Source organism: Anguilla rostrata, chromosome 5, assembly GCF_018555375.3.
Source record: "Anguilla rostrata isolate EN2019 chromosome 5, ASM1855537v3, whole genome shotgun sequence".
Classification (NCBI taxonomy): domain Eukaryota; kingdom Metazoa; phylum Chordata; class Actinopteri; order Anguilliformes; family Anguillidae; genus Anguilla; species Anguilla rostrata.
In genome coordinates, this window is record NC_057937.1 from 9,365,054 (window position 1) to 9,391,652 (window position 26,599).

Here is a 26,599-nt window from a genome sequence, read left to right on the forward strand (position 1 = left end):
TAAGATAACCATAGCCCAACTTCTAAACTTTTGTAGAGTTTACTCCATGACCCCAGGACTTCAATCAAAGTCTCAATCTTGGCTAAACACATGGAAATTTGCCCATGCAGGGGCAATGCTAAATAAAACTCTGTGTGAGTTATGACAAACAGGATTGCCAGTGCATTTCCCCCCCAAGGAACTCATAAACACAGGAGGATAATTCAGAAAGAAAGAATTCTTTCCTTCCCAAACTTGACTTTTTTAATAAAAGCCTATTGTTATTTTCAGGGTTTCTCAAACTTTTTCTGTTCAGAATGCCCTTTCATATTCCATCACAACCACGATCTCAAGGGAACAGAGACAGACATGTTTTTTCCTCTGAATGGAATGCTACCTACTGCATTTTTTCAATGCGCAGTCCACCGGCTGAACTCTGCAGTGCTTGCACCAATGCGGTGTGCTTCATTTAAAGCTGGCAGGAGCCCTGTCAATCAGAAAAAGTCACTTTTGCTCTGTACATCATATAACTCAACCAGTTGAATACCTCCCTTCGCATGGAACACTACAACGAATTATGCACCTCCCACAACCAGTACTGGTAGTCATCACATTTGTAGACTGGCTAGGAGGACATTGTGTCCATGATGTGAACTGCTATGTGAACTACCTATGAAGGTTGCCTTTTTAGGTAGGCCGTTCTCTGGCCTCCACAGCTGAAATCTGTCAGATGGTTCAGACACGCTGTGTGGTATGAGAACATAAGTGACCTCTTAGCTTCTCGGGTATTTCACCACTGTTGTAGTGCTCCCCCTACAGGGCATTCACATGTGATAACTATACGGTGTAAAAAGCCCCATGAATGGTAGTCAACAGACTCAGCGAGCAACCAATCCACACAAACGCCGGCTGTGACTAATCCACACAAATAGCTTGCAATTTACCAATGACAGGAAAGGGAATATAGATTTTTTTAGAAATAGAAATTACCAAAAATCCCCTCATGAAGATGGAGATGCTCAATGTAATTAGATTTTCATGGCTTTGACCTGAGAAAGTGTTGATTTTTTCAAAATCAGGAGGCTCCTGTGTAGGTTTGCTAACCTTCATCACTAAATGGTCCTGTTGGGATGATCCCTGTTGTTTGTCCATGTGATTTTGTTTGTCATTGTCTCTGTCAGTAACCACCAACCCTGTGTCTCTCCTCCCAATTTCCCTCACTAATCATATAGATGCCTCAGTAGCATAAACAGATCTATTTGCGCTGCTCTTTCCGTAATCCCCTCCTGCGGAGGTGTGTCATGGGTTCTCCCTGTCGCGTTCCTCAGGGCCAGATGACGGTGAACGGAAGCGCGGGTCACTACCAGAAGCCCTTCTCCCCCCCGGCGCACCCACCCCCCGTTCCCCCCTCCCTCAGCCCCAGCATTGTCCTCAGCAGGAGCTCAGGTGAGTCACCTGGTAGGGGGGTGTGGGGGGGTTCCGTTAAGTTGGGTGGTTACCATGGCATCAATGCATGGAGGAACGCAACGTGCCAGCGAGCCATTCTCACTTCCTGTTCTGATGAATAGCACTGTTACTGCTCAGGCTTCAGGGTAGGCTATCTTTTGGATGAAAAGTAAAATGACATAATCCCCTGGCAGAGAGATGGTGCTTTTTGTGAGGTGCAGTGACTGAGTGTATCTGAAGTGGTGCTTATCCGCCCAGCTGCTGTCCAATTGCACTCTCATGTAGGCTTTGGATCCTTGGAGGCTGAAATGGTAATCGAGTCTTGGGTACTCCACAGAAAGAAAAAGGAAAACACTGAAACATTATTATCACTCACACCTTTGTTATTTATCATTTGCATTTATAAGGTTGGCTCAAGTCAGCTTTTAGTTTCCATAAATATTGAATATGTAAGACCCAGGTAAGGGGTTTAAGGAGAGACTATACTATTGTGTGCTGTGATTGGTGCTCTACAACCAAGCACTTTCCCTGTGTTTATTTCTTTTTAAGGAAAACATTAAAAGGCTTTGGAACGAACTTAATATAATGCTTAAGTTAATAAATCAAAAATAAATAAATATATAAAGATGCCATAATCGCTGCTTTCTGAATATCCGGGAACCATTGTTCCATTGCAGAATTTCCCTTGCGTGCATTTAAGCTGAATATTGTTAAGTAATGCATTCTCAATACCTTTTTCCCCTTTTCCTTCTGTATTGATCAAACCACAGTTCGACACATTAAAACAAACCTCTAATGGATTTGTCTAATTAACACCGGTGATATTGGCATTTAGGTGCACTGAGAGATTTTTCCATGTGTGATTCATTATGTCTCCTTTATAGCTGTCCAGTGGTGAATATCAGTGTAAAATTGATGTCTACAGAACAGGGCCTTTGCTAGGAGAAAATGTGCAGGAGCATGCAAATGCATCACATTAACACACCCTTCTGTTTAATGCCTGCAATTTTTGTCTCACAACCCAAAACTCCCTGAGATGTTGTCACAGATGGCTGTTCACCCACAAAGTGGCAAAGATTAGCCTGTGTGGTGTAGTCGTCCAGTCGTAAAAGGGATCGAGTGGTTTTTCTCTGAAGAAATGCCAGTATTAGACTTAACAGTTTTATAATCACAGGTTGAAATTGTGTTTGTGTTTCTGCCCTAGTGAAATTTAGTAGTGTACATGTGGGACTTAAACATTAGTTTCCATTCCATCAAAAACATTTGTATGCAGTTTTATTTTTTCTGCGAGCAATTCCTGTAGCCCGCATTGCAGCTCTTTCTAATCATCATTGCAATAATAATTTGCAATAGGTGATTATCCACATTACTCATAAAAACAGTTTGAGGCAATTCAGTATGACTGCGTATTCCCAGAAATAATTATCCAATATCCATGATTGTATTCCTCATTGGGCTATTGGATGTGATGTAGTATTTTATTGGAGAGAGTGCGTGTGTGGGGGAGGGGGTGGAGCTTTAATGAGAAGGATGTAGCTGACACAAAGGAACTGATGTATGCGTGTGATGGCCTTCCTGTCTCACCCGTTGGAAGGGGTCCAGCACATCTCCTCTGGCGTTGGGATGGATGTCTCGTCACCACGCGTCGGCTCATGGAACAGGAGGGGGGGTTGCGGAGGGTTTTGGGGGGGGGGGGGTGATGAGTGGGTGGATTAGAGTTACAGCCACACCCCTCTCTATGTTCACGCGCTTGTTGCCCCGCCTCCTACCATGCAGAATCCTCGGAGTCCGTCACCAGGGAGACGCGTTCTGTCGGGCAAACGACCATGACGAGCACCGTGCCCATCGCCCGCTTCTCAGAGGAGGAGAAGAGGGTGTCCATCATCAAGGCGCCCCACTACGAGGGCATCGGACCCGTGGACGAGTCCGGCATCCCCATCGCCATCAGAACGGTGAGAGAGAGCCCCGTTTCCCCCCTCTGTTCACACATGCCTGGACTCACTCAGCATTCTCCCAAATCACTTTCTTCACCAAAACAGTGTTTACTGACTGCTGAACTGAGTAAACTATATTTGTGAAGGAGAAACATAGAGCTTTTTCATTTATTTAAAAAAATTTAAATAGTTAATGAGAAATCTTGATGGAATCCAGGCCCTGGACTGTGCAGGTTAAGTCTGTCTCCTGATTGGTTAAGTTCTGTTAAATTGTGTGTGCGCATTAATTGAGTGTGAATGCTACATTTTGGCTTGTGTTGTCCTTCTTTGGAAGTTGCATGTGGAGTGTGGGGCCAGAGAGGTTAGCAGTGGTGTTATTTGAGGCTCACTCGTTCTGCCTTCATAGGGATGTTATTACTGCCATGCGGGACATTATCAAGCATTCCCTGAAGATGTTCGACCTTTGCCTTCTCTGTGTTCCTCTTTCATCTTCCCCTCTAGAGATAAGAGGAATGAGCCTCTTGGGAAAATTGCTTTCCAGTGTGTCTTCCTCATTTAGAAACTGCCATATATGAATTATTGCAGCTGTTTTGAAACAGTTTTTTTAATTTTACAAATACCTTTTCAGTAATCACTGATTCTTTGAATGATCAGATTACATTTAAAGCTTAATGATCAGAAAAAAAAGAAACTAACTCCCGTGAGCTCCCCCCTGTTATGTATAATATGTCTGCTGCAGTCACAGCCAGAGGCTGTTACTGGATGATTTGTTTGTGTGCCATATGCATTTGTGCTATGAGAGTAAAAGCATGGTGTGAGCGTGCTCAGATTGAACCATTTCCTCTAATTGGTTACCATGGCGTCTGTAGTATTTTCAGATACAGTAGATGTGGGCTTGGCTGCCCTTTGGGCCTAATCCTTGCAGGGAATGGCTTTTTTTCTCCAGGGTGCCTTTCAATTTGGCCCAGGAAAGGGGCCTGCTGAGGTCAGCATCATTGACTGGTCCACAGATGATCATGTTGTTGTTAATGGATACTGCAGGAGCTCAGTGCAGTTATCTCCCTTTCTTTTCCTACCTCCCTCCCTCTCTCTCTCTCTCTCTCTCTCTCTTTCTCTCAGACCGTGGACAGGCCAAAGGACTGGTATAAGACAATGTTCAAACAGATTCACATGGTCCATAAACCAGGTGGGTGTATCCTTTTTCTTTTCTTTTTTCTCTAATTATGTCTGGCATAGGAACCACAAAACTAAAATTCTAGATTTAAACTGATCTTGCATTTGCTTGCGTCTTTATTTCCAAGACTGATTGCAGTGTCATTCATAGTGACAGTGAATCAATGAAACCAAAGACAGATCTCTTTTTAATAATATTTTTAATAATTCAGCTATAAGTAATCCGTCTACTCTACAAGGACACCTGGGGCCTTCATTTGGTCATTATAATCATATGTGCCTATTTGTGTGACTGTGTGTGGTGTCATAGCCAAGTAAAATCCTGATTCTTTATTTGCAAATAGATAGATAGATAGACTGACAGACAGACAGACAGATAGGCAGATAGACAAACAGATCTCCCTTTACAAGACAGATGAAAGGCTACTACATCAAGCCGGGCACCATGCCCTGGCTTTATGTTCTTCAGATAAAGCTCTTGTTCCGGGCCATTCTGAAAGCATCCTGCTGGTGAACCTTTCTCTCGTTTGACAAGTGCTGTTATTGTCCCTGGGTGGCATGTCTTCGGTATGAGAAATGCCCCTAATGCTGAGCCAGTGCTTTGTGTGGGATGCACCGACAGAACATATCTGAAATGTGACAGCCAGCTGCTGTATAAATGCATCCCCAGAGCTGGGCCCCATTAAAACCCAATCTGGGCAACGTGTGTGTTGATGTGTGTGTGTGTGTGTGTGTGTGTGTGTGTGTACTGACAATGAAGTCATCATTCCAGGGTTGAAAAGGGTTACTGAACAGCAGTAAAATGAATGGGTAGCATAGTTCTTGTGTGAAGCTGCTGAGAGACTGGACACGATCTGACCCAGACCCTTACACACACACACACACACACACATGCAACGCACACATGCAAGCACATAAGCATGCAGGCTCATACGCACTCACACACATACACAGAGATACCCTGTCTTCCCACACTTCTAAACCTATTAAAGTTCAACCATTTTAATCTTTTTAATTCCTCCTGGGCCCTGTGATGACTTTTGTGGCCTCCTGTACTGCACTGTAAAAGAGAAACTACATTTCCCATGATGCAGCCAGTCAGTGTGTTTAATTTACTGTGCTTATGCAAGGTCTCACAGAAATTAGCCATATAAATTAGGTGTCTCCTTACTGTTGGGGTGTTTCCTGCACTGCACTGCAAGGGCAGCAGTAAAAAGGCTGCACTCAGCAGTCTGTGAGATGACTGGGGAACAGCGTTGGTCAAAAGCGCTCGATCAGACCCAGCACGAGAACTGCCAGGATCAGCCCTCCAGGCTTCCGGAGGCTGACCTTTGACCCAGGAGACTTGCCCTCCCAACAAATTACCATATTTGCCTCATTACCTTACACAGAGAATTAGAATGTTGGCTCATGAATTATTAAACAAGAGCATTGATCCGAACACTTTTTTAATCAGCGTTTTGGCACAAAATGCATTAAGGGAGCTTTTTAGTTAGGCATTAAAAGACTCGTTTTAAGAGTTTTGGAGCATCTTCAATGATCCTAACCTCTGATACTGACCCCTGACAATGTTTCCCTATGTTTTCACAGATGATGATTATGCAGACACATACAACGCCACATATGCAATAGTAAATTCAGGTAAGAGCCAATCATCTTACTGTAGTATCCCTCACTCTCCTCTCTCTCACTCTCTCTCCTCTCATTCTTTTCCATTCCTTAAAGGGTGATGTGTATCTGTTCGTCCCCAGATAACGGTTCGAACGCGGTCCACGCCCACCCGCCCCCCAGAACGCACACTTACCGGCCCCTCTCCAAGAGCCCCTCAGACAACGGGCCCGGCGCCTTCCCGGACGCCGCGCCCTCTCCCGTCCCGCCGCCGCCCCCTCCTATGCCATCACTGGCCCAGCTGAGACCCCGAGAACGGGACAGGGACACCCCTGACCTGTGAGCACCCAAACGGCCGTGTTGCGCCATAAAAGGAGAAATTCATACATGTCCAGATTTATATCCCATTACAGAACGTGATGTTGTTGTTTAGTTGTGTAGTAATAATAATAATAATAGTTATTATTATTATTATTTCATTTTATTTTTATTGATTTCTATGTCTATGTAAGTCTCTATGACTTTTGTAAATGCATGAAGTTAATGCATTTTTGAAAAAATTCTATATTGTTACTTAAAAGCATTCACGCACTTCTATAGACACATACTTTTACAAACAATATGTTCTAAAAATCATTGATTTGGGTGATGCGACCTTATTCTCGTAGGCCATTCCTCGTTTACCAAGTGACAGGATGCAGGATGCATGAATGGATCCAGCTCACATACATGCTGTCCCCCCCCCCCCCCCTCCTCCCCCCGGCAGAAATGAGTGGGGCCCCCCCGACAGGAAGATAGACACTCGGAAGTACCGAGCTGAGCCCAGGAGCATCTTTGAGTACGAGCCGGGCAAGTCCTCCATTCTGGAGCAGGAGAGAGCAGTAAGTGCACCAAGCGCAGTGTAGCATTACTCTACATGGGCCAGTGTGGTGTAGGGGGTTAGGGCTAAGGAACTGGGTCTCTAATGTAAGGATTGCTGATTCGGTACCCGGGATCCTCGTGATTACAAGTGAATTGCTTCAGTAAAATGTCAAGTTTGACAGTAAATAATTGGCATTAATGGGTGTGTTTGCTAAAAGCATAAACCATATTCTTTGTGAAATTGATGTGAAAACTGTTATTTGGTAGATTAGGAGCACTTCAGAATTCTAGTTGATGCAATGCTGCAGTCAGAGATGTTTTTCTGTGTATTGAGTAGTTTGAAGTTGAATTAAAAGTACTCTATGCTATAGCAGTTATTTTTAAGAGCAGTGAAATTACCACAAAATTCTCGCTTTTTCATGAATTGCTCATTGGAGGGTTATATCTCTATACACAGAAATGGGTTGCGAACCGGAGTGATCTGTAGCCCTAGGTTAAGCTCACGGGGTTTTGCGGTTGCCTGTGAGGTTTTATCTCAGGTTTCTCTGATGTGGTTTACTAGACCTGTAAAAATGAGACAGTTGAGCTGGCTTAAATTCCATTACGGGGGAAGGCTCGTGATTAAGCGGTGCAATTCCAACAAAGCCTGGGGCTCCAACTTTATTCTGCAGACAAACGTAGCAATGCAGCGTCTGTCTTTAAGTCCTCATGAGTACATAGGAAATATGAATAGCCAAAAAGATGTTTAACTCGTTGGGCTGTATGCTCTTCGCGCATCGAACCAGAATGATAGGAACTGTAGGAAAATGGGAGTGTTCCTCTGTGTCTCTATCATTTTTTGATGTGTCAAATGAAGATATATGATGGTGTTAGATCAGACAGCAGATGATCATGTGAAGGTATATGGGCTGTGTTTTACGTGGCCGTGTACGCTGGGTCCTTCCATACGATCCAAGGTCGATGTTCTCCCTGTCATTCCGCAAGCCATACAGTGTGACCTCGTATTCAAAGCCACGCCCACATCACCAGCTGAGCTCCACCCACATCCTCTCTTGTGCTCTAATCTCATTACATGTAGAGCCCAACTCACTGTGCCTGAGCCCCTCCTACCTCACCTGTAGGGCCCCGCCCAGTTGGCTGCATAACAGTGAATGACCGGAATTGAAATAAGTTCATTACAAATGATTTATGAGTAACATGCAGGAGAAGATGGAACAGCATTTATGGTAGCATTTAAGTTCAGAGCCCCCTCATATAGTATATTGTATATTTTATTCAAGCAACTTCCTAAAACAGATTCATGTGAGCAGGTAAAGATGGAACTTGTTACTAGAAGTTATTATTTCTTAATAATAAAATGCAAATGCTATAAACAAAATACAGAAATGCAAATATCTAGAGAGATACCTAGAGACTAAAACTGTGGCTCCACTTTATCTGAACAATATAAAAATTCATAACCGCAGAAATGCTGCTTGGGTGCTGAAAATATGACTCTGAATTTGATTAGACCTCTCAGTTACTGAGCAACACTGTAGACAGTTTTTTTCTCTCTCTTCACCCAATTACTCGTGCAGTGTAACTCTGTTTCATGCAGTAGCTGCTGACGCAGTCAAGATCATACCTTAACAATGATCCGCACGGCCATGCTCCACCCATGCGCCTGAAGCACGCATCTATAACCCTGACGAGAGAGAAAATGCACACGCGTGCCCTTTTCATTACTGGGGAAACTCTGCAACCGCTCGCACACTGAGTAATTAATGGCATCTCCGATGGCCACTCCCTTAACCCTTTAAGGCGTAGGATCGCAAACATGTGATTAGAACGTTTTTAACTGAACATTCTAATGCTGATGTAACAATCACTACTGGTAATTTAAATCAACGGATTTGGACCGTTTTAATTTGAGCCATTGGTCAGATGGAAACTTGGGCCACGTCTGAATCGCCATACTTGCCTACTAATGAGTATACATGTTGCATACAACCTGTATGCATCTTGTATTCTCAATAGCAGGCAAGTGTGCTGATTTGGACACGGCCTTGATTCAAGGGGGAGGGAGACTGTCATTCCAGAGGTGGCTGCTGCTGGTTAAGGGACATCTCCAAAATCCTCAAGAACGTGTATCTTCAACACCAGTGCTTAACAGAACTGTGCTTTATCGTGTGGTTTTCAAAATAATATCAAGGCCCCAAGAGTGATTTTTTAAAAGTGTATAACCAGGAGAAAGCATTAGGCTAGACAGAATGCACATCAAATAGATCTTATACTTGGAAAGGGCATCCACAGCCAACCTCTGTCCCTGTGGTTTTATTTCAAAAGGCTGCTTAAGTACATGTAGGTGTCACCTTCCTAATGCCAATTAGACTCATATTAAATGATAAATGACACTGGTGTGATGCTTCAGACTAGACCCCTGGGTGCCTATTAGCAAGCAGTAGGTAATTACTGAGAGAGTAAGCTTAACTGGGAGAGTATTGTGCTTCTGCTCCTCACCTCTGTTTAGTGTATCAATTATTCACAGCCATATTTTATATATTTATAAGCCTATGTCATATATATATATATGATATATTATATATATATATAAAAGTATATATATATATATATATATATATATATATACATATATATATTGACATAGGCTTATAAATAATAAAATATGACTGTGAATAATTGATACACTAAATATATATATATATATATATATATATATATATATATATATATACATATGTATATATATATATATATATATATATATGTATGTATATATATATATAATATATATATATAAATATATATACATATATATATATAATATATATATATATATATATATAAAGTATATATATATATATATATATATATAATATATATATATGTATATATATATATATACATATATATATATATAAAAAGTATATATATATATATAATATACATATATAATATATATATAAAAGTATATATATAACATATATATATATATATATAAAAGTATATATATATATATATATATATATATATACATATATATATGACATAGGCTTATAAATATATAAAATATGGCTGTGAATAATTGATACACTAAACAGAGGTGAGGAGTAGAAGCACAATACTCTCCCAGTTAAGCTTACTCTCTCAGTTTACCCCAAAAACAACAAAAACAAAAAAGTATATATACTTTTTTGTTTTTGTTGTTTTTGGGGTCAGGATTTCCTGCTGCTAAATGGGATTTTCCTTCAGTCTGCGGGAAGGAAATGTTTCTGTCTCAGTTTTCAGCAGCTGTCAGATGAGTGGATCTCCTGATCTGAGTCCAGTCTGTCAGGCTCCATTGTGTTTGTGTTGGGGAGATGACAGCGGGTTTCTGTCCCGACGGTTCAGCTCGGGCCCGTGGAGGATAGTCTAATACAGTTAATGTGCTGCTTGGGAGACTTATGGTCCCTCCTGGTTTGTCTTCAAACTTATTTCAACCTCCGTTGCATTGATTGCTTTACGAAAGGCAATGCGCTGCAAACGTTTGAACCTTTGACATTTTTCAATACCCACAAAAGAATCTTGCCTCTTTGGTTGAAGGGACACATCATAGATTGAGTTCTCTGTGGAATTTCTTGATAGCAGTATCGTGAAATCAAACTGAGGACTGAGATAGCACTTGTGGTGAGCTTACTGCCCTCTGCTGGTCAATGCATAGTACTGCAGTCAACTTTTAATGTGTTCTATTCTGGGGGCTGTGGTCCAGGAGGGCCACAGTGTCTGCACTGCAGGCTTTCTTCCTGGGCACTTCTGGGTCAGGGCTGAACCAGCACTGAGAGTGTTGGTGGTGTGAAGGACAGCTGGGAAACCTGGACCGGACTAGGCGGATCGGAGCTATGGAGCCCTGTAGGACACTAAACATGATACAGCAGCAATTCTTAGTGTTGCTTTTAATTTGATATTTTACTCGAGCAACCACTGTTTGAATGCTGTGCCTCCCTGTTACGCTCTGTCCCATTTCTCCTGCCGGACAGAAGCTGAGTGGATGAAAGAGAGACTTACGGCAGTGTTTCTGCAGACGTGCCCCTGATTATGTCACTGTTTCCGTGGCGATGCTGTGTCTCTGATTCCTGTTGTTCCCTCCATGCAAACCCATCCCCATTAAACGTGATGTGTGTGTCGGGGGTTAGGGTGACCGACCAGTGAGGGTTCATATCGCTCAGTGTGCTCTCTCTCTCTCTCTCTGTCCCCCTCTCTCTCCTACCCTTCTCACTCTCCCTCTCTTCCTTTCTCTCTCTTCTTCTCCCCTCTCTCTCTTTCTTTTCCTCTCTCTCTCTGCTTTTCTTTTCCTTTCTCTTCCTCTGCGTCTCTCATTCCCCCTCGCTGTTTGCCACTCTCCCCCTCTCACTCTTACCCCCTCTACCTCTCTGCTCCTTTCTCTCCTTTTCTCACTCCCTCTTACCCCCCCCCCACTACTCCACCATCCCTATTCTTCTTTCCTTCCCTTTCCTTCCCTCTCCCTCCCTCTTCCTCCTGTTCCTCCTCTCTCTCTGACTCTGACTCTCCACTCCAGATGTATGACATAAACCCAGATGACTTAGATTTAGAGAATGAGCCCTGGTATAAGTTCTTTTCCGAGCTGGAGTTCGGACGCCCGGTAAGTTTGGCCCGTGTGTCCGTCCTTCGCCTAGCTTAGATCCCTCCCCCTTCCCCCCTTCCCTTCCCACAATGCAAAGCAAACAGGGGGCCAGTCACGGCCCGCCGTTTCTGTCTGTGGTTTGGCATGCGGTGGATATGTCCTGTCCTGTGCGTTGTTGTGTAGTGCCCTAACAAAATGGACTGCTGTCTGTATTCCATGTTCTCAGTGTGTTCAGTTTACTGAGCTGTTGTTTTTTTTCTGCCTACGCTACGAAAATATTATTTTCTCAAAAGAAAATTTGCTATCCTATTTACTTTAAGGGAGCTTTATGAGCACTGCATAACACCAACATAGATTCTGCATAGGACAATGGAACAGTCATTAACTCTTCCAGAGTATGAGTCATCATATTAATGTTAAGTTACTTTGTGAACTTTGGAGTTAATACGTGGATTTGACAGATAATAATTATTGTTTTATTCCTTCAATATGGTCTCGTAGTTCATATGAAATGTTAGAAAGACTCATGCATGGCTCCTAAAGCAAAGCGATACTGTGGAAATCATTTATATTTACATCTTGCCAAAATATTATAGCTTCCTATGTGAGAGCGTATAGGATTCAGGCAGGAATTCTGTGGTTAGCACGTTTTTACTGCTCACATTCAAGCCAGCTTTACTTCACCTTTCACTGAAAGCAAATCTGCTCTAAATTTGTTTTCCTGATTTAATGGCAGATAGTTTGGAATGGCAATTCCAGCCTTGACTTACAGTCTTGTCTTCTCGACTATAAGTTTTTATGTAATTATGTAGTTATGCTTTATGACACCCTTTCATTGTACAAATTATGATGGCCATTCTGGTTCAGCATAATTGTTCTCTCAATAAGTTCTCACTTGAACTGCCATGATGCGTTCTCATTTTAAGATAAGTGTCTTATAATGAGAAAATAAGAGATTTATTTTTGCAGTGCACTGCTCAGTGAACTGGAACATGCGGAGTACAGAGACGAGGTTGGCTCTTGGGCTAAGTGACCATCGTGGTTTCATGCAGTTTGTCAATGCACAGAGGTGCTCCAGAAATGGGAGTCATTTGGAGATCGGTTCTGCTCAGTTAATTCAGCTTTGTGCCGTACTGAGCCCTGGTTTGTAGCTGTTCTGTTTGGAGCTGTTTGATGTGGTTTCTGTATGTTTTCATTTTATCACATGACTTCTTGGAAAAATAGCTCTAGCAATGAAATTATTTCAGCCAACCTTTCCTGAATATTATTCAATTCATGCTAAAATATCAAGGACAAAGAATGTGTAAAGTATATATAATTATGATAATAATACCATACATGCATTTTTTGCAGCTGTTGAGCAAATATTCTTAATAGACCATAAGAATAGGTAGATATATTGCAAAAAATAAATATATACTGTATTATAAAATATATTTGTAAGATATTCCATTATAGGATGAAAACTGAAACTATAAAAGTAGTTATTACTTATTTTGCATTTTGTAGTTACGTTTTTTATGTTATTTTGCCAAATATATTTCTCACATTGCTGATTTAAAATATTTTTGAATATGATACATTTTCATTGTGGCACATGAAGTCATGTAAGTACAGGAACTATAATAGCAATGTGCACACCCACAGGCAGCAAACGCACTCATATAGACATGCATACACGCACATAGGTTGTCATTGGCAATCTCCTGTGGTTCTGCTGAATGTATCTCTTCTGGAGCTCTTCTGTATAGCCGCACGTAGTGTCTTTCGACAGTAGGCTCACAATTTTATAGTTCAGTTTCTGGTAGTTTCCTGAGCATTTGGTGTTAGAATAACCCTGCATAGCACAGATGATAGAGCGCTATGATAGAACCATTACATGGTCAGTTCCAGTGTGCGTGTTTGGTGTTTTGACCATGTTGACGCATGAAGGCTAAAGTGTACTGCTTATGCGCTTTGATAGCACACAAATAGCTTAGCAAAGACTTGTCATGCTTTGCAGATGCAGACCTTTTTTAGTTGAAATTAATTCAATGTGTTCCTGTCGCTCGTTAGCTTTTCAGTCTGCGCGTTCGTTAAATTTGTGTGTGTGGGTGATTTAGCATGCATCTGTGTGGTGTTTGCATATGCGTTTTGACAGTGTGCTTGTGTACAATTGTGTATTTATGATATGCCTGTGTGTTTGTGTGTGAGTCAGTGTGTGCATGTGCACGTGTGTGTTTGTATTGTTGTGTGTGTGGTGTGTGTGTGTGTGTGTTACTGTGCGTAGGCGCTGTTTGTGTTTTCTAACGTTATCACTCTCTCCACATGTCTTTTCCCATGATGCCACTGCTCCTCTCCTTCACCTCATCCCCCTCTTCCTCCTCATCGCTTCCTCCTCATCTTTCCTCTTCCTCCACTCTGCTGCCTCTGACACAAGCCTCCTAAAAAGAGGCTGGATTATAATCCAGAGAGCTGTCCTCGAAGTGTCACCCAGGTAATCACCATGTCAGGTGTCAGGTAACGCCCGTTCTGATTGGCTGCAGCGCTGTGACACGTGCAGTGGGACTGTGGGCTGTGCAGCGGTCAGGCATTTTTGCTTCTCTATGCCTTGTCAACGCGCTGGTGTCAGAGCTGTAGCCCAGTGTGTCACATGACTGATCTGGGCCAATCACGTTGTACGGCGCACACGTTATGTGCAAAGAGAGGAGCAATGGGTCCACACTCTGTTAGCAAAGGGGAGAGCTCATTCATTGAAAACACGATCATCACCATACTCATTGCCATAAGCTGGTCTCTGATAGTTGAGGATTTTATCAGTGTTTATATCAGTTTTCTTTTGCTCACTGGTCTTCCACTGTTGAGTACCTTATTGAATATAATTCAGAGTTAATTGATTAGCATTGATTTAGTGTGCTACAGGGTTCATCTTTGGCTTATTGTGATGTGAAGCTGGTGTTTATTTTGACCGAGACAGATGTTGAATTCCTGTGTTCTTGCAAAAGCACTTGCCCCATTGCTCATCCAATAGTACTATAGTAGAAAGCTCTCATTCTGTTGAGACGAAAAGTGATTATTTCATACTAGCATTTAACACAAAAGTTTAAAAAAAAGTTGCAGGGCAATATTTCTGTCACCAGCCAGTACAGCACAGTATTTTTTTTCACTACTGTATTTTAATTTTCAGATGATATAAATTGATTTTGTTACTTTTGCTTGAAACAGTATTGTAAAATCACCGAATGTTTGTCTCTTGTTATAAATGCTATTTAAAAAGAATGGGAGCCCGCATAGTCCATCTCTGTGTATTCTTCCACTCGTCTGTCTCTTAGATGGCCATGAACTGGACCAGGCTGTGCTAATGTCACATGGCTTCACCACCAACAGCTGCTCATTGGCGGGCAACTGAAGGGCCACAGTGCCTGCAGGGCAACTCTGCTCTGGTCCTGGAGGGCCACAGGGCCTGTGGACCTTTTATTTTAGTATTTAACTGAATACTAGCTTCACTAAAGCCTTCATTGAAACCCATTTAGCTTTATTCACTAGTTCAGATGATGGTCTAAAGAGAGCTGGAAAACCTGGGCCAGATCAAATCCACCCAGGACCGGAGCAGAAGAGCCCAGGCATTTGACTCTGTACCACTGGAAGATTTTGAGAAATGGCTGTAACGTCTCTTTATTAAAATACAAAAAAATAAAAATGAGAACAATGCAGTAATAGTAATGATAATGATTTAAAATCAAGAATACAATGTGGACTGCATCATCATTGTGTATAACCAAGTGTTTAGCCTGGGCTTAGTCAAGTGTTTAGAATCCGCCGACAGTTATTATGTAGTGACTAGGGGTTGTATGAAAACCGTGCGCGGTCCCTAATGGGTTTATAATTGTAACTGCCAGCTCACTGCCTAATTACGAGATTGCGGTCCCCGTGGGTAGGATTAGCGTCAGCCGGGCGAACGCGTCTTACGGCGGCCATGTTCTCTACAATCCCGGGAAATGCGAATGTGGGGTTTTTTTTTTTAAAAACGAGCGCTGGTTGAGGTTTAGCGGATAGCTGCTATTCAGAGCGAGCTCTGGGATTCATCGGGGGGGCGGTGGGGTAAGAAAGGGGGAGGTGCTTGGCAGGGAAAGTGGGCGGTTCCAGCGGAGATGCTTTGTGAAGCGGGTCGGGTGTCCGTGGAAGGCTTGCTGTAACAGGGACAGGGACGGGGGTGTGCTTCTCTGATTTTGGACCTGGGAGAATGGAGATGAGCTCCAGGCTGGGATCTGGCAGGCGGGGGCAGACGGTGTGGGATCTGCTCCTGTGCGTCCCTGTTCTAAAACGTGCGGTGGTCTGAGCATGGGATGTGAGTAGAGTAGTGTGTGCCTGTGTGTGTGTGTGTGTGTGTCTTTGTGTGTGTGTGTGAGAGAGAGAGAGAGAGAGAGAGTGTGTGAGAGAGAGTGAGTGTGTGAGAGATTTTGTGTGTCTGTGCGTGTGTGTGTGAGAGAGAGAGAGAGAGAGTGTGTGTGTATGAGTGTGTGTCTGTGAGTGAGTGTGTGCCTTTGTTCACTCAGAGCTGACTCTTCTTTGTTCTTTGTTCTCTTTCAGACATCTTTTTATCACGCTTCAATAGACAGAGGGCCAGAGAGGCCATCGAGGTAAGTCTTTTCCTCATTGCCTCGATCGTCTTTGTCATCCTCTCACTCTCCTCTCATCCAACTCTCTTTGTCTCTCTCTCTCTCTCTCTTTCTCTCTCTCTGTCTATCTCTGTCCCTCTCTCTCTCTCCTCCATTACTCACTGTCTCAGTAAGGTACATGTAAACAGTAATGAGCGTCAGCCACGTGTCTTGCGCGGGGGGCCATACTGTTTTGTCATGCGTGCCTTGTCGGGTAGTGGATGGGAGTCATTTCTGGCCTGTGTTTACGCTGGAGTGGGGGACTGTGCTGGGATGAATGTGGCTCTGGCTGTGACAGCGCCTCCTTGGACTCACCCCGGGTTAGAGCTTGCAGACTCCCTCTGCTGTTCAGTCCCAGTAATTACAGCTCTTGGCCATGCTCTGATCTCTCACACAGGAGTCCCCATGGCAAATATCACTGATTATGCACTGTTTTACTGTTCTTTTTTGTGTGGAAACGTAAACCAGAAAACCCTGAGGCTCTCCTGGATCAGGGTTGGGTGCCCCTGCTGTTCATGAAAGCAGTTTTCCCTGTGAAATTCCGCTGTAGAAACAGGCGTCTGCTGACAGTAGTAAAAAGTGCTGTTTGCTGCAGCGCGCTTGCTCGCACCGCGGTTCTGGCGTGAGGATCCTCTGCTTCTCCCGGCTTCCCGCAGCTCCGCCAGCGACCACAGGAAGAGGAGGAAGTCGGAGCCGTCGGTCAACCCGCAGGGTCCGCAGGGTGACCAGGGCTCCCCCCGACCGGCAGACCCCCACAAGGAGAGCAGCACCCTGAGGAAGCCCCTCGCCCGCTCCTCCCCCTCCTCACCGTCCAGACCCAGAGGTACACACGCACACGCTCATACAGAATAGAATAGAATAGAATCAAATAGAATAGAGTAGAATCAAATAGAATAGAAGAGAATCGAATAGAATAGAATAGAATATTTTTTGCCCGGGGAACTTCAGGACATATGCACACAAAGACACATCCACACATACACACACAAACACACGGTCATACGCATCTACACAGTCATACACACACAAACACGCCCCCATATATATATCATATATACCCAAACACACACACACACGTAGAAGAGAGCAAATGTGTGCACATTGAACAATCTAAAAATATTTATTGTCTTACAGTATATGGTTTGTTTTTTTAATTGGTGAAGGGCTGTAACAAGGGCTCAAATCTTAGAGAATGACTTATGAATGTATGCTGCCAAATGTTTTTTGTTTTTTTTTGATACACTGTACACTGTATCATGAGTTTACCAATCACTATCAGTAAGGTGTTGGAAAATTTAAATAAGTGATTTGCTTCTATATATTATTCATAGCACACTTGAAACTCAACTGAGGTGCAATGCAGTCACAACAAAGTGTGGTTTTGGGGCTGATTTACAAGCCTGTGTTTTTTAAAGAAACATTTAGTATTTCTCCCTCTAGATTCAGATTCTTCTCATTCTCAGATTCTGATGCTTTTCTGGCTCTGAGGGAAAAGCCAGTGTCTTTATGACTCTGTTAACTTCCTCTTCCTCTTCTCTTTCTTGCCATGCTGCTCTGGGGCGGATTTGTTTGAAAAGGTGGGGATTTTAGTGTTATGTACTCGCCGCGTTTAAGTTGTTCAGATCCAGACCAGGATACCTCACGGGACTCTGACCCCATGGGTCCCGCGGGTGGGTCCAAGAGGTCCATCTGCTTCAAAAACGGCTGGCAGACCCATCGGCAGGACGCGGGGACCTGGAGCAGCGCGGAGGAGGCCACCTCCCCCAAGGTCAAGTCCCGCAGCTGCGACGACCTGCTGGGGGAGGGGCCGGGCGGCGGAGGCTCCGCCCCCCACACCGCCGCCGCCGCTGCCGCTCAGGCCCGCTCAGAGAGCGTGGGCTCGCTGGCGTGCGAGGAGGGGGAGGAGCCGGCGGGGCCCCGCCCCTGGCACTGGCACCGGTCCGCCCACGACACGCCGGGCTTCCTCCAGCTGTACCGCAAGATGCACCGCATCGACCGGCGCGACCTGCTGGCGTCCGAGGTGATCCGCTCGGTGCGCGCGCGCATCCTGGAGCTGGAGCGCGAGCGGAGCCGCGAGCGGGGGCCCGGCTGGCCCGGCTGCGGGGACGAGGTGCCGCGGGACGTGGTGCACACGCGCATCTCCCAGTACGAGAGCCTGATCCAGAAGTCCAAGTCCATGCCCAACCTGGGGGAGGAGACGGGCTCGGGGGCGGCGACGCCGGGGTCGTCCCAGAGGAGCGGCAGCCCCCAGCGCCGCTTCTCCGTGGAGTCCCTGCTGGAGGAGGACCCCCCCACCCGGGACCCGCCCGAGGGCCAGCCGCAGCAGCCCGGGGGCTCCGCCCCGCCACGAGGCCCCGCCCCCGGCCCCTCCCACCACCGCCACCACCGCCGCCCGCCCCCGGACTGCTCGGACAGCGACCACGACGCGGCCGCCTCCGACCTGAGCGACTTCATCCAGGTGGAGGGCTCCTCCCTCTGCAGCGAGAGCGACTACGACCGCTGCTCCCTCACCTCCTCGGAGAGCCTGTACGGCTCGGGCCAGCACCTCCACCGCCAGCACCCCCTGCACCACCACCACCACCACCACCACCGCCAGCTGCTCAGCTCCTGCAAGGGCCCGTGCCCGGCCTCCTACACCCGCTTCACCACCGTGCTGAAGCACGAGCGGGCGCGGCAGGGCCGCCGGCAGCCGCTCCGCCCGGACGAGGCCGACGCCGAGGCCGAGGCCGGCCTGTCCAAGCTGGCCTTCCTGGTGAGCCCCGTGCCTTTCCGGCGGAAAAAGGGCCCCCCGCCCCACCGGCAGGGGCGCCGGCCGCACCCCCGCTCGGCCGTGTACGCGGCGCTGGACTCCGCCCTGCAGGACATCTTCGAGCACCTGCGGGACGAGAGGAGGCGGGGCCTGCGCCCCGACAGCAGCATCCTGCACCGGCTGCTGGACGAGCTCCTGCCGGACGTCCCGGAGAGGAACTCCTCCCTCAGGGCCCTGCGGAGGCAGCCCCGCCCCCCGCAGCCCGACGGCCACGCCCGCCGCGGCCCGGAGCGCGAGCCGTCGCCCCACAGTGCCTCTCACCGCCGCGCCGACGCCGCCAAAAACAGCCGGGGGGGCAGCGGCGCCCCCAGCGACGCACGCGGCTACCAAGGTGGACAGCATGTGGTATCCACCCCGCCCCCACCCCCACCCATCTCTGTGTCCCCTCTCCTGTGCCTGAATGCCCCCCCTTCCATCCCTCCACTCTGTCCTGTGAAAGTGTCTGTGTAAAGGGGGTGTGGCCTGTCCCACAGACTCCGCCCACCTGAGCACACCAGGAAGAGCAGAGCGCCTCAGTTTCATTAGTGCCTGTGGAAGTCTGGGGGAGCTGGAGCAAAGCAGAGCCGCTGTTATTGAACTGTTACCACACTATCGAATCATCGTTTTTTTAAGTTCTCTATGAGTTCCCTTCCCACCATTGTTATTGTTCACATTTTTTTCTTTCTTTTTATTTCTAATTCAATTTAATGGTTTCTGTGTTTTAAAAAACTATTTATTTATTTATTTATTTATTTATTTATTTATTTATTTATTTATTTATGCATTTTTGCATTTGTGCATTTATGCATTTATTTATTATTCATTTATTAATGTATTTATGTTGTTTATGTGCAAATGGGATTTTTATTTTGCATTGCTGTGGTGGATGTAGTTCTACATTGTGAATTCTTCGCATCTTTGCATTTGTTTCCATTTTCTTTGTTTTGTTCTGTTTTTGTTGTAATTTTAGTTTTATGTGGAGATTTTATTCTTTTTCATTTGTTATGGTGACTGTGCAGAAAACTGCATTAAATCTGCTCTCCCTCCTACACCCTCACACTCTGTCCCTGCTGTGAATGCCGCAGGCATTTCTATATGTCAGTTTTTATATTTCCCACACTCTCCTGATTTAAAATGGCTCCCATTGTTATATAGCACTTCATAATGCAGTGGCAGCCGAAGCCTCTGACACATTCAGCAGAAACACTGACAAAGAAAAAAACTGCATTTCCCAATATGACTCTTGGGAAAGAGTTCTCTTGAAAGGGATAGCAGTTCATTTACCAGAATTCCCCGTTTTGAAAAAAATGGCACTACATTTCTCAATATGCTTCAGTTACTAGAAAATCATGGCACTACATTTCCCAAGATGCCTCAGTCTCTAGAAATGGATGATGACATTTGAAAAGTGACAAATTTTTACCTTTTCCATACACGTAGTGTCCTCCCTGTAGCATTTCTTAAGCGTGACTTGACACGAAAGAGGCATGAGTCTATCTAATACATGCCCCAGTGTTTATTAAGCATTATTGGTGGGTCGCTCCCAGCTCTTCCTTGTGATATACAGTGTGTCAGAGACACACGGCATGAACATGCTTTTCTCAGGCTCCTTGGGGATGTATATAATGGTGGGGCATAAAGAACTGCAAATTGACTCTGTTTTCAGAGTGAAAACGGTTATTTATGACCGTGAGATTCTCCGCTTACATGTTGTATGCTATGAAACAGGTTAGAGAAAAAATATATATTATAAATCACCTTGAGATTCTCCATTTACTGTACTAAGGTGTGTGCTCTCAAACATGTTAGAGAGAAAAGATGTTATTCATCACTACGAGATACTCCACTTACTGTACTGGAGGCTAGGGGCTGTAAAATAAAGACGTGATGCATTTTCCAGGCACCTGCTGCAGGGCACTGATGCAATGTGTTAGCCGCCACCTGGCCTCCACTCAAAAACATACATCACATTGTCATAACCAGGCTCCTATGATGACTCAGTACATTAGCTTCACTGCCATAAGACACTAAAGAGAAGAACTATGGGTTTCCGGGGAATGATAGCGGGGGTAAGGGTGCATGCAATGATCCCTTGTACATCCCTGGAAATGGAAGTGGCCATAAGCTGACCTTTTGTTGTCCTTGTGTCGTTCCCCTGAACGAAAATGTGGTTGCCATGGTGACGTCCTGTCACAAGCATGCAGGGGGTCACGCACCGGGTCATTTTGGGCCACCCTCGTCCTCACGGTCCCCCTTTTCTGTGTCCCCTGCAGATCAGGACACCTACCGAGGGTACTCCTACTCCGACGTGGGTCCCTGCCCTCCTCAAGGCAGAAGACCGACTCCTGAGAGAGAGGTGACCCCGCCCTTTCTTTCCCACACGCAGGGAAGCTTCCGGAAACCGCTGTCCGCAAATAACCTCTCTTGTGCTCTTTGCTTATTTCACAGAAACAGCCAGCCAGAGCAATATACGACTTTAAGGCACAGACCACGAAGTAAGTTTGACCTGTATATCCAACTGTGTGACTGCCCCATCATGGATTCCCAAATTTCTAGTTACCCAAATCCTCTTTAGTTGTGGCTGACGACCTCCATCCTCAATAAAATGGATAAAATTGCAGATCTTTTTAGCCAGCACCCTCGACTGATTGCAATGCTGTGGTTATGTAGCATTATAAGACATGGACACATGCCTAAATATCATAATACACCACGTTTAGCTTGTTAGTACCATTTAAGTATCACAATTACAATGATCACAGTATTATCCGGGATATGTAAATTGGGCTCGTACACCAGTGGTGCTTATATTGATAGATAATGTACATCATGTGTGTCTCATTGGGAAAGCAAGCCACATGCGTTAGGCTCATCTTACTCACTGCCCCGCACTGCTGACTGGTGGTCCTGATTGTCCTGCAGGGAGCTCACCATTAAGAAGGGAGAGGTGGTGAACATCATCCGGCAGGTGGACAACAACTGGTATGAGGGAGAACTGCGCGGGAGAGTGGGGATATTCCCTATCGCTTATGTGGAGGTGAGTGTGTGTGCGTGCGTGTCTGTGTGTGTGTGTGTGTGTGTGTGCCTGTGTGTGTGTGTGTGCGCGCACGCGTGTGTGCGTGTTATCTGATCCTGTGTGTACCTGTCTGTCTCTCCCACAGATTCCTGTGTTGTATTTTATTTTTAATTGTAGGCTTCAGATCAAAGGGCCTTATCTGAAGTATGCACAGTAATATATTAATCTTTCTTTCTCATTATCTCTCTTGATGTCTCTCTCTCTGGCCCCCTCCCAGAAACTCCCCCCAGAGAAGCAGCAGCCGGTCCGGCCGCCGCCGCCAGCGAACGTCCGAGAGATTGGCGAGGCGGTGGCCCGCTACAACTTCAACGCCGACACCAATGTGGAGCTGTCGCTGAGAAAGGCAAGGCCTGCTTATACTCACACTGTGTGTGTCTGCGAGCCTGTGATCAGTTGATACCCTCACTGTGTCTGCACTGAATTAGTCTGTACTCTCACTGTGTCTGTACTGAATCGGGCTGTCCTATCGCTGTGTCTTTACTGAATCTGCCTCATTTATAGTTTCTGTTTGTAGAGTGAGTAGTGTGTAGTCATGTATGGTATGTGAAGTGTATTCTGTATTAGAGTGCGGAAATGTACAGAATAATGTGCTGTACAGGGGTCTCAGTTTCAAGTCATGGGGGATTTACAGTGTTTGCTGACTTCTGTTTGGCTTCTGCTAAATTGTGCTGAATTTGAATCACTTAAATAATAATTCCACACACCTGATGTAATGTGAGTAGTCTATTATTGTATGTTTGCACCAGTGTAACATGTAGTGTGTTTGGCTTGTGCTAACGTATGATTCGTGTGTGTCTATCAGGGTGAGCGGGTGGTGCTGTTAAGACAGGTGGATCAGAACTGGTATGAGGGGAAGATCGCGGAGACAAAGAAGCAGGGCATCTTCCCCGTGTCCTACGTGGACATCATCAAGCGCTCCCCCGCCAAGAGTCCCGGGCCCTACAGAGAGTCACCCTCACCTCAGGGCCACACCCCCTCATCCACCAGGGTAGGCCCCGCCTCCGACTGTCTGCTCCGCCCCGCTGGGCATCACACCTCCCGTATTCTCTTTCGTTAACATACTTCACTGGAACACAAGTCTCTATTCAACTTAAATGCAAAATCTCCTGCTCTTAATTTTTATTTACAAGTTGAAACTTCAGATTAAAAAATCATTTGTCACTCATTTCTTTAATAAGTTTCTTTACTGCCTTATACTAATCCTAACTCAGATTTCCTCAGGCTGAATTCTCTGTTTCGTAGTGATTATGCACCTGTCACGGATATGAGCCACACGTGATGCACTGTGTCGTATGAGCGAGGGCGGGGTCTTTGCAGTCCATTATAATGGTTATAGTGCAGTGTCTTTGATTGAGTAATGCCTCGTTTTGTGCTAAGATTTCTTCGTGTGCGGTGCCCAATTTGTTGTGAACGTTACTGGAAGATCATCTGGAACAGGAAGAGTGCAATCTGCGTACGTGGTGTCGGTAGTGATCTCTGGAGCGTTTGTCGTGTGGAAGCCACGATAAAACAGTGGTGAATAACAAAACGCAAATGGAAGTGCAAAAATATTCAAAGTGAAAATTGTTGCAAATGCTATGACATCTCTTTGTTTGTATGTGTGCTCCAGTCAAAGGCTCTTGCCAGAACAGGTGGAGGCCGTACTAGAAAGAGCCTTCAGTGTGTGGAGCTCTTTCAGAGCTTGGAAGGTAACTGTTTGAAGTAAAGTGTAAAATCTTCACTACTGGTTTAGGTATGGAGGCGGTAATGGCAGTGGGTAAACTGAAGGTAAAGGACGTTTCCTGTTGTTACCTGACCTCCTGTGCTGGATTAGGTCACACAGACGTGTCTCCTTAGTGTCTCAGTGTTTTAGGGTTGTCCCGCCTGGTTGGTAAAAGCTCTCCTCTCTCTCCTTTAAGCCCGTCGCTGCCCCCCCTCCTTACAGCCCCCCGCCCCCTCCGCCCAGGCTCCGCCCCTCGCCCAGCCCCCAGAATCCCCAGCTGCAGGTTGTCACCAGTGAATGGATTTCCCTCACCATGGGCCCCTCCCCCTCCAGCAGCCTTGGCTCCGCCCCTCTCCCCTCCCACAGCGGCTTCCAGCCAGTCCGGGAGGTCCTGGACTCCCTGGTGACCGTGCCCATGTCCCCTTCTCTCGAACCATCCCCTTCACCACAAAACCTCACGAAACCTCAGGAAGGGTGTTTCTCTCCCAGCTCGTCCCTCACACCCACCCCCTGCTCTGCTCCACTCCCCCGCTCACCCTCTCCAACTGCTCCTGTGTTTGACTCCGCCCCCACGTGCAATGACATATGTGAGGGCAACAGCCAACCCAGTGATTCACAGGAGGCCCAGGTTCTGCCACTCCCACAGTTAGAGGAGGCGGGGTCTACAGAGCCGTCTCCTCCCCCTTCACCCCAAGATTCCAATGGCCTCATAGTGGATGAGCCAATCAATGACCCCTCTGTGGACGAGGGGCCATCCTTCCCAGCAGTCCAAGAGGAGGAGGTCCTGTGCATCATTCATGACAGCCAATCAAACTGCGAGTCCAGGGAGCATTCTCCCAACCCAGAAGCAGAATTAGCAGAAATAAAAGAGGAGCTTCCTGAACTCTACATAGAGGAAGACCCAGAGATGGACCCTGACAACAGTCAGACAGACAGACAGCCGGACAGACAGACTGACACACCTGTCCACAGTCCAGGGTCAGAACATGAGGTATAGCCTGGTGTGCTGTCTGGCGGGCCTGTTTTTGGCATGTAAATATGCATGCCTGTCTTTACTAATCTTGTGTGCAGTAAAACAGGAAATTGTGTATTTCCTAAATTATTGTGAGAATTCATTTTTTTTAAATAGAATATTACATGGCTCTTAAGATGTATTTTAATTTCTTTATAAAACATCTTAAGAGGCATCTGGTAGAGTTAAGAATTTAATTTCCCATGATCTTTTTAGTGTGAGGATTGAATTGCAGTTAAACTGTAATTACGCAGAAAGGATAATGGTGAATGACACTTCTTGTCTATAGCTCTTCTTAGACCATGTGGCTGTAGGCTGAGCTCATATTTAGAAGGAGCATGTGGAAGCAGGCGTGACGTGATTGGCCTGGTGCTGTTATTGCACTGAGTGCATTTCAGCTCTCGAGAGTAATCGAGCGGTGTGCCTTCTTCGTCAGGCAGACAACCCATTGGGTGTGGCCCAATGCCCCCCCTCCACCTCTGCTTCGCACCAGCCCCTCCCCCCTACACCCCCCACTACTCCCCCCTCTGAAAAACGCCCCCCTCTCCTGGAGTCCAGATCCCCCAAAGTCAAGGTAAAGGAAGATGGAGCTGACCGGAGCACCTTGTGCCCCGAATAACAAACTCGTAACACCACCTGCACTGTGTTTCCCCTGTTACTCTGTAACACTACGTGTCCCTGTCTATGGTGCATGTGGAAGTGCCAGTACCATGTAACTCTGTGACACTTTGTGCTCCTGTCTCTATGGTGCATGTGGAAGTGCCAGTACCATGTGGGAGTGCCAACAAAAACTTGTAAAATAAAAGTATCACAATTATTATTATATTTTAGATAGTTAAGAATAGAATGAATACATTTTTTAAGGATTTTAAAAAGATTATTTAGGATTACTGGAGGAATAATTTATAGAGGCAGAGGGATAGACAACCCCCATGTTTAGACTTTGAGGTCCTTTAACGCACAGTATAAATGCAGTGACAGCAGTTACTGTGCCCAGCCACTAGGGTTAGAATTGGCAGTCGCCAACTTTTCATTTGTTATAGAGGCAGGAGATGAGATTGAGCTTTCTGGCAATGAGGTGCAGAGTGTGTTTCTGTAGAGAAAGCAGAGTGACTGTGTGTGCATCAAATACAATTTTCACAGTGACTGTGGCATGTACAGCAGCATGCACTGCGTGCATGTTTGTGTTCGTAGCGGCAGTTAGCTTAATGCAAATCAGCTGTGTGCATGTATGGTGCGTTTGTGTGTGTGTGTGTGTGTGCATGTGAGTGTGTGTGTGCATGTGTGTGTATGTGTGTATGTGTGCGTGTGGTGTGTGTGTGGTGTGTGTGGTGTGTGTGTGTGTGTGCGTGGTGTGGTGGTGTGTGTGGTGTGTGTGTGGTGTGTGTGTTGTGTGAGTGTGTGTGGTGTGTGTTGTGTGTGTGTGTGTGTGTGTGTGTGTGCGTGTGAGTGTGTGTGTGCGTGTGCATGTGTGTGTGTGTGTGTGTGTGAGTGTGTGTGTGTGTGTTGGTGTGTGTCCCTGTGCATGATGGCGGCGCAGCGTGTGTTTATTTGCGTGTGTGCGTCTGCACTGGAAGGCTCACGGCTTGCTCTGGTGGGGGCCCTGTGCTTCCAGCGAGCTTTTAAACGGGACGTAGTCGTCGACGGTAAACCCCCCCGTAGTCCCGTGATGTCCAGGAGGTCCTGCGGGTCGCCCGTCCGAGGCCCGGGCGGTCCTCCGTCCCACAGGGCAGGGGTACGTGCGCATGGGACAGCACGGCGT

General features: G+C 46.0%; 1 protein-coding gene across 1 annotated transcript in view; it reads left to right on the plus strand.

Annotated features, from left to right (window-relative positions):
* sorbs2a (sorbin and SH3 domain containing 2a) overlaps positions 1–26,599 on the plus strand; it is a 63,403-nt gene that overhangs the window by 32,207 nt on the left and 4,597 nt on the right. Inside the window, exons 9-24 of the mRNA XM_064337920.1 lie at positions 1,308–1,425; positions 3,202–3,377; positions 4,479–4,545; positions 6,123–6,173; positions 6,284–6,479; positions 6,907–7,021; positions 11,557–11,640; positions 14,042–14,098; positions 16,192–16,241; positions 16,916–17,082; positions 17,837–19,399; positions 21,321–21,403; positions 21,496–21,542; positions 21,970–22,084; positions 22,341–22,466; positions 22,926–23,111. Coding sequence (XP_064193990.1) covers positions 1,308–1,425; positions 3,202–3,377; positions 4,479–4,545; positions 6,123–6,173; positions 6,284–6,479; positions 6,907–7,021; positions 11,557–11,640; positions 14,042–14,098; positions 16,192–16,241; positions 16,916–17,082; positions 17,837–19,399; positions 21,321–21,403; positions 21,496–21,542; positions 21,970–22,084; positions 22,341–22,466; positions 22,926–23,111 — 3,201 coding nt within the window. The remainder of the gene's footprint in view (positions 1–1,307; positions 1,426–3,201; positions 3,378–4,478; positions 4,546–6,122; positions 6,174–6,283; positions 6,480–6,906; positions 7,022–11,556; positions 11,641–14,041; positions 14,099–16,191; positions 16,242–16,915; positions 17,083–17,836; positions 19,400–21,320; positions 21,404–21,495; positions 21,543–21,969; positions 22,085–22,340; positions 22,467–22,925; positions 23,112–26,599) is intronic.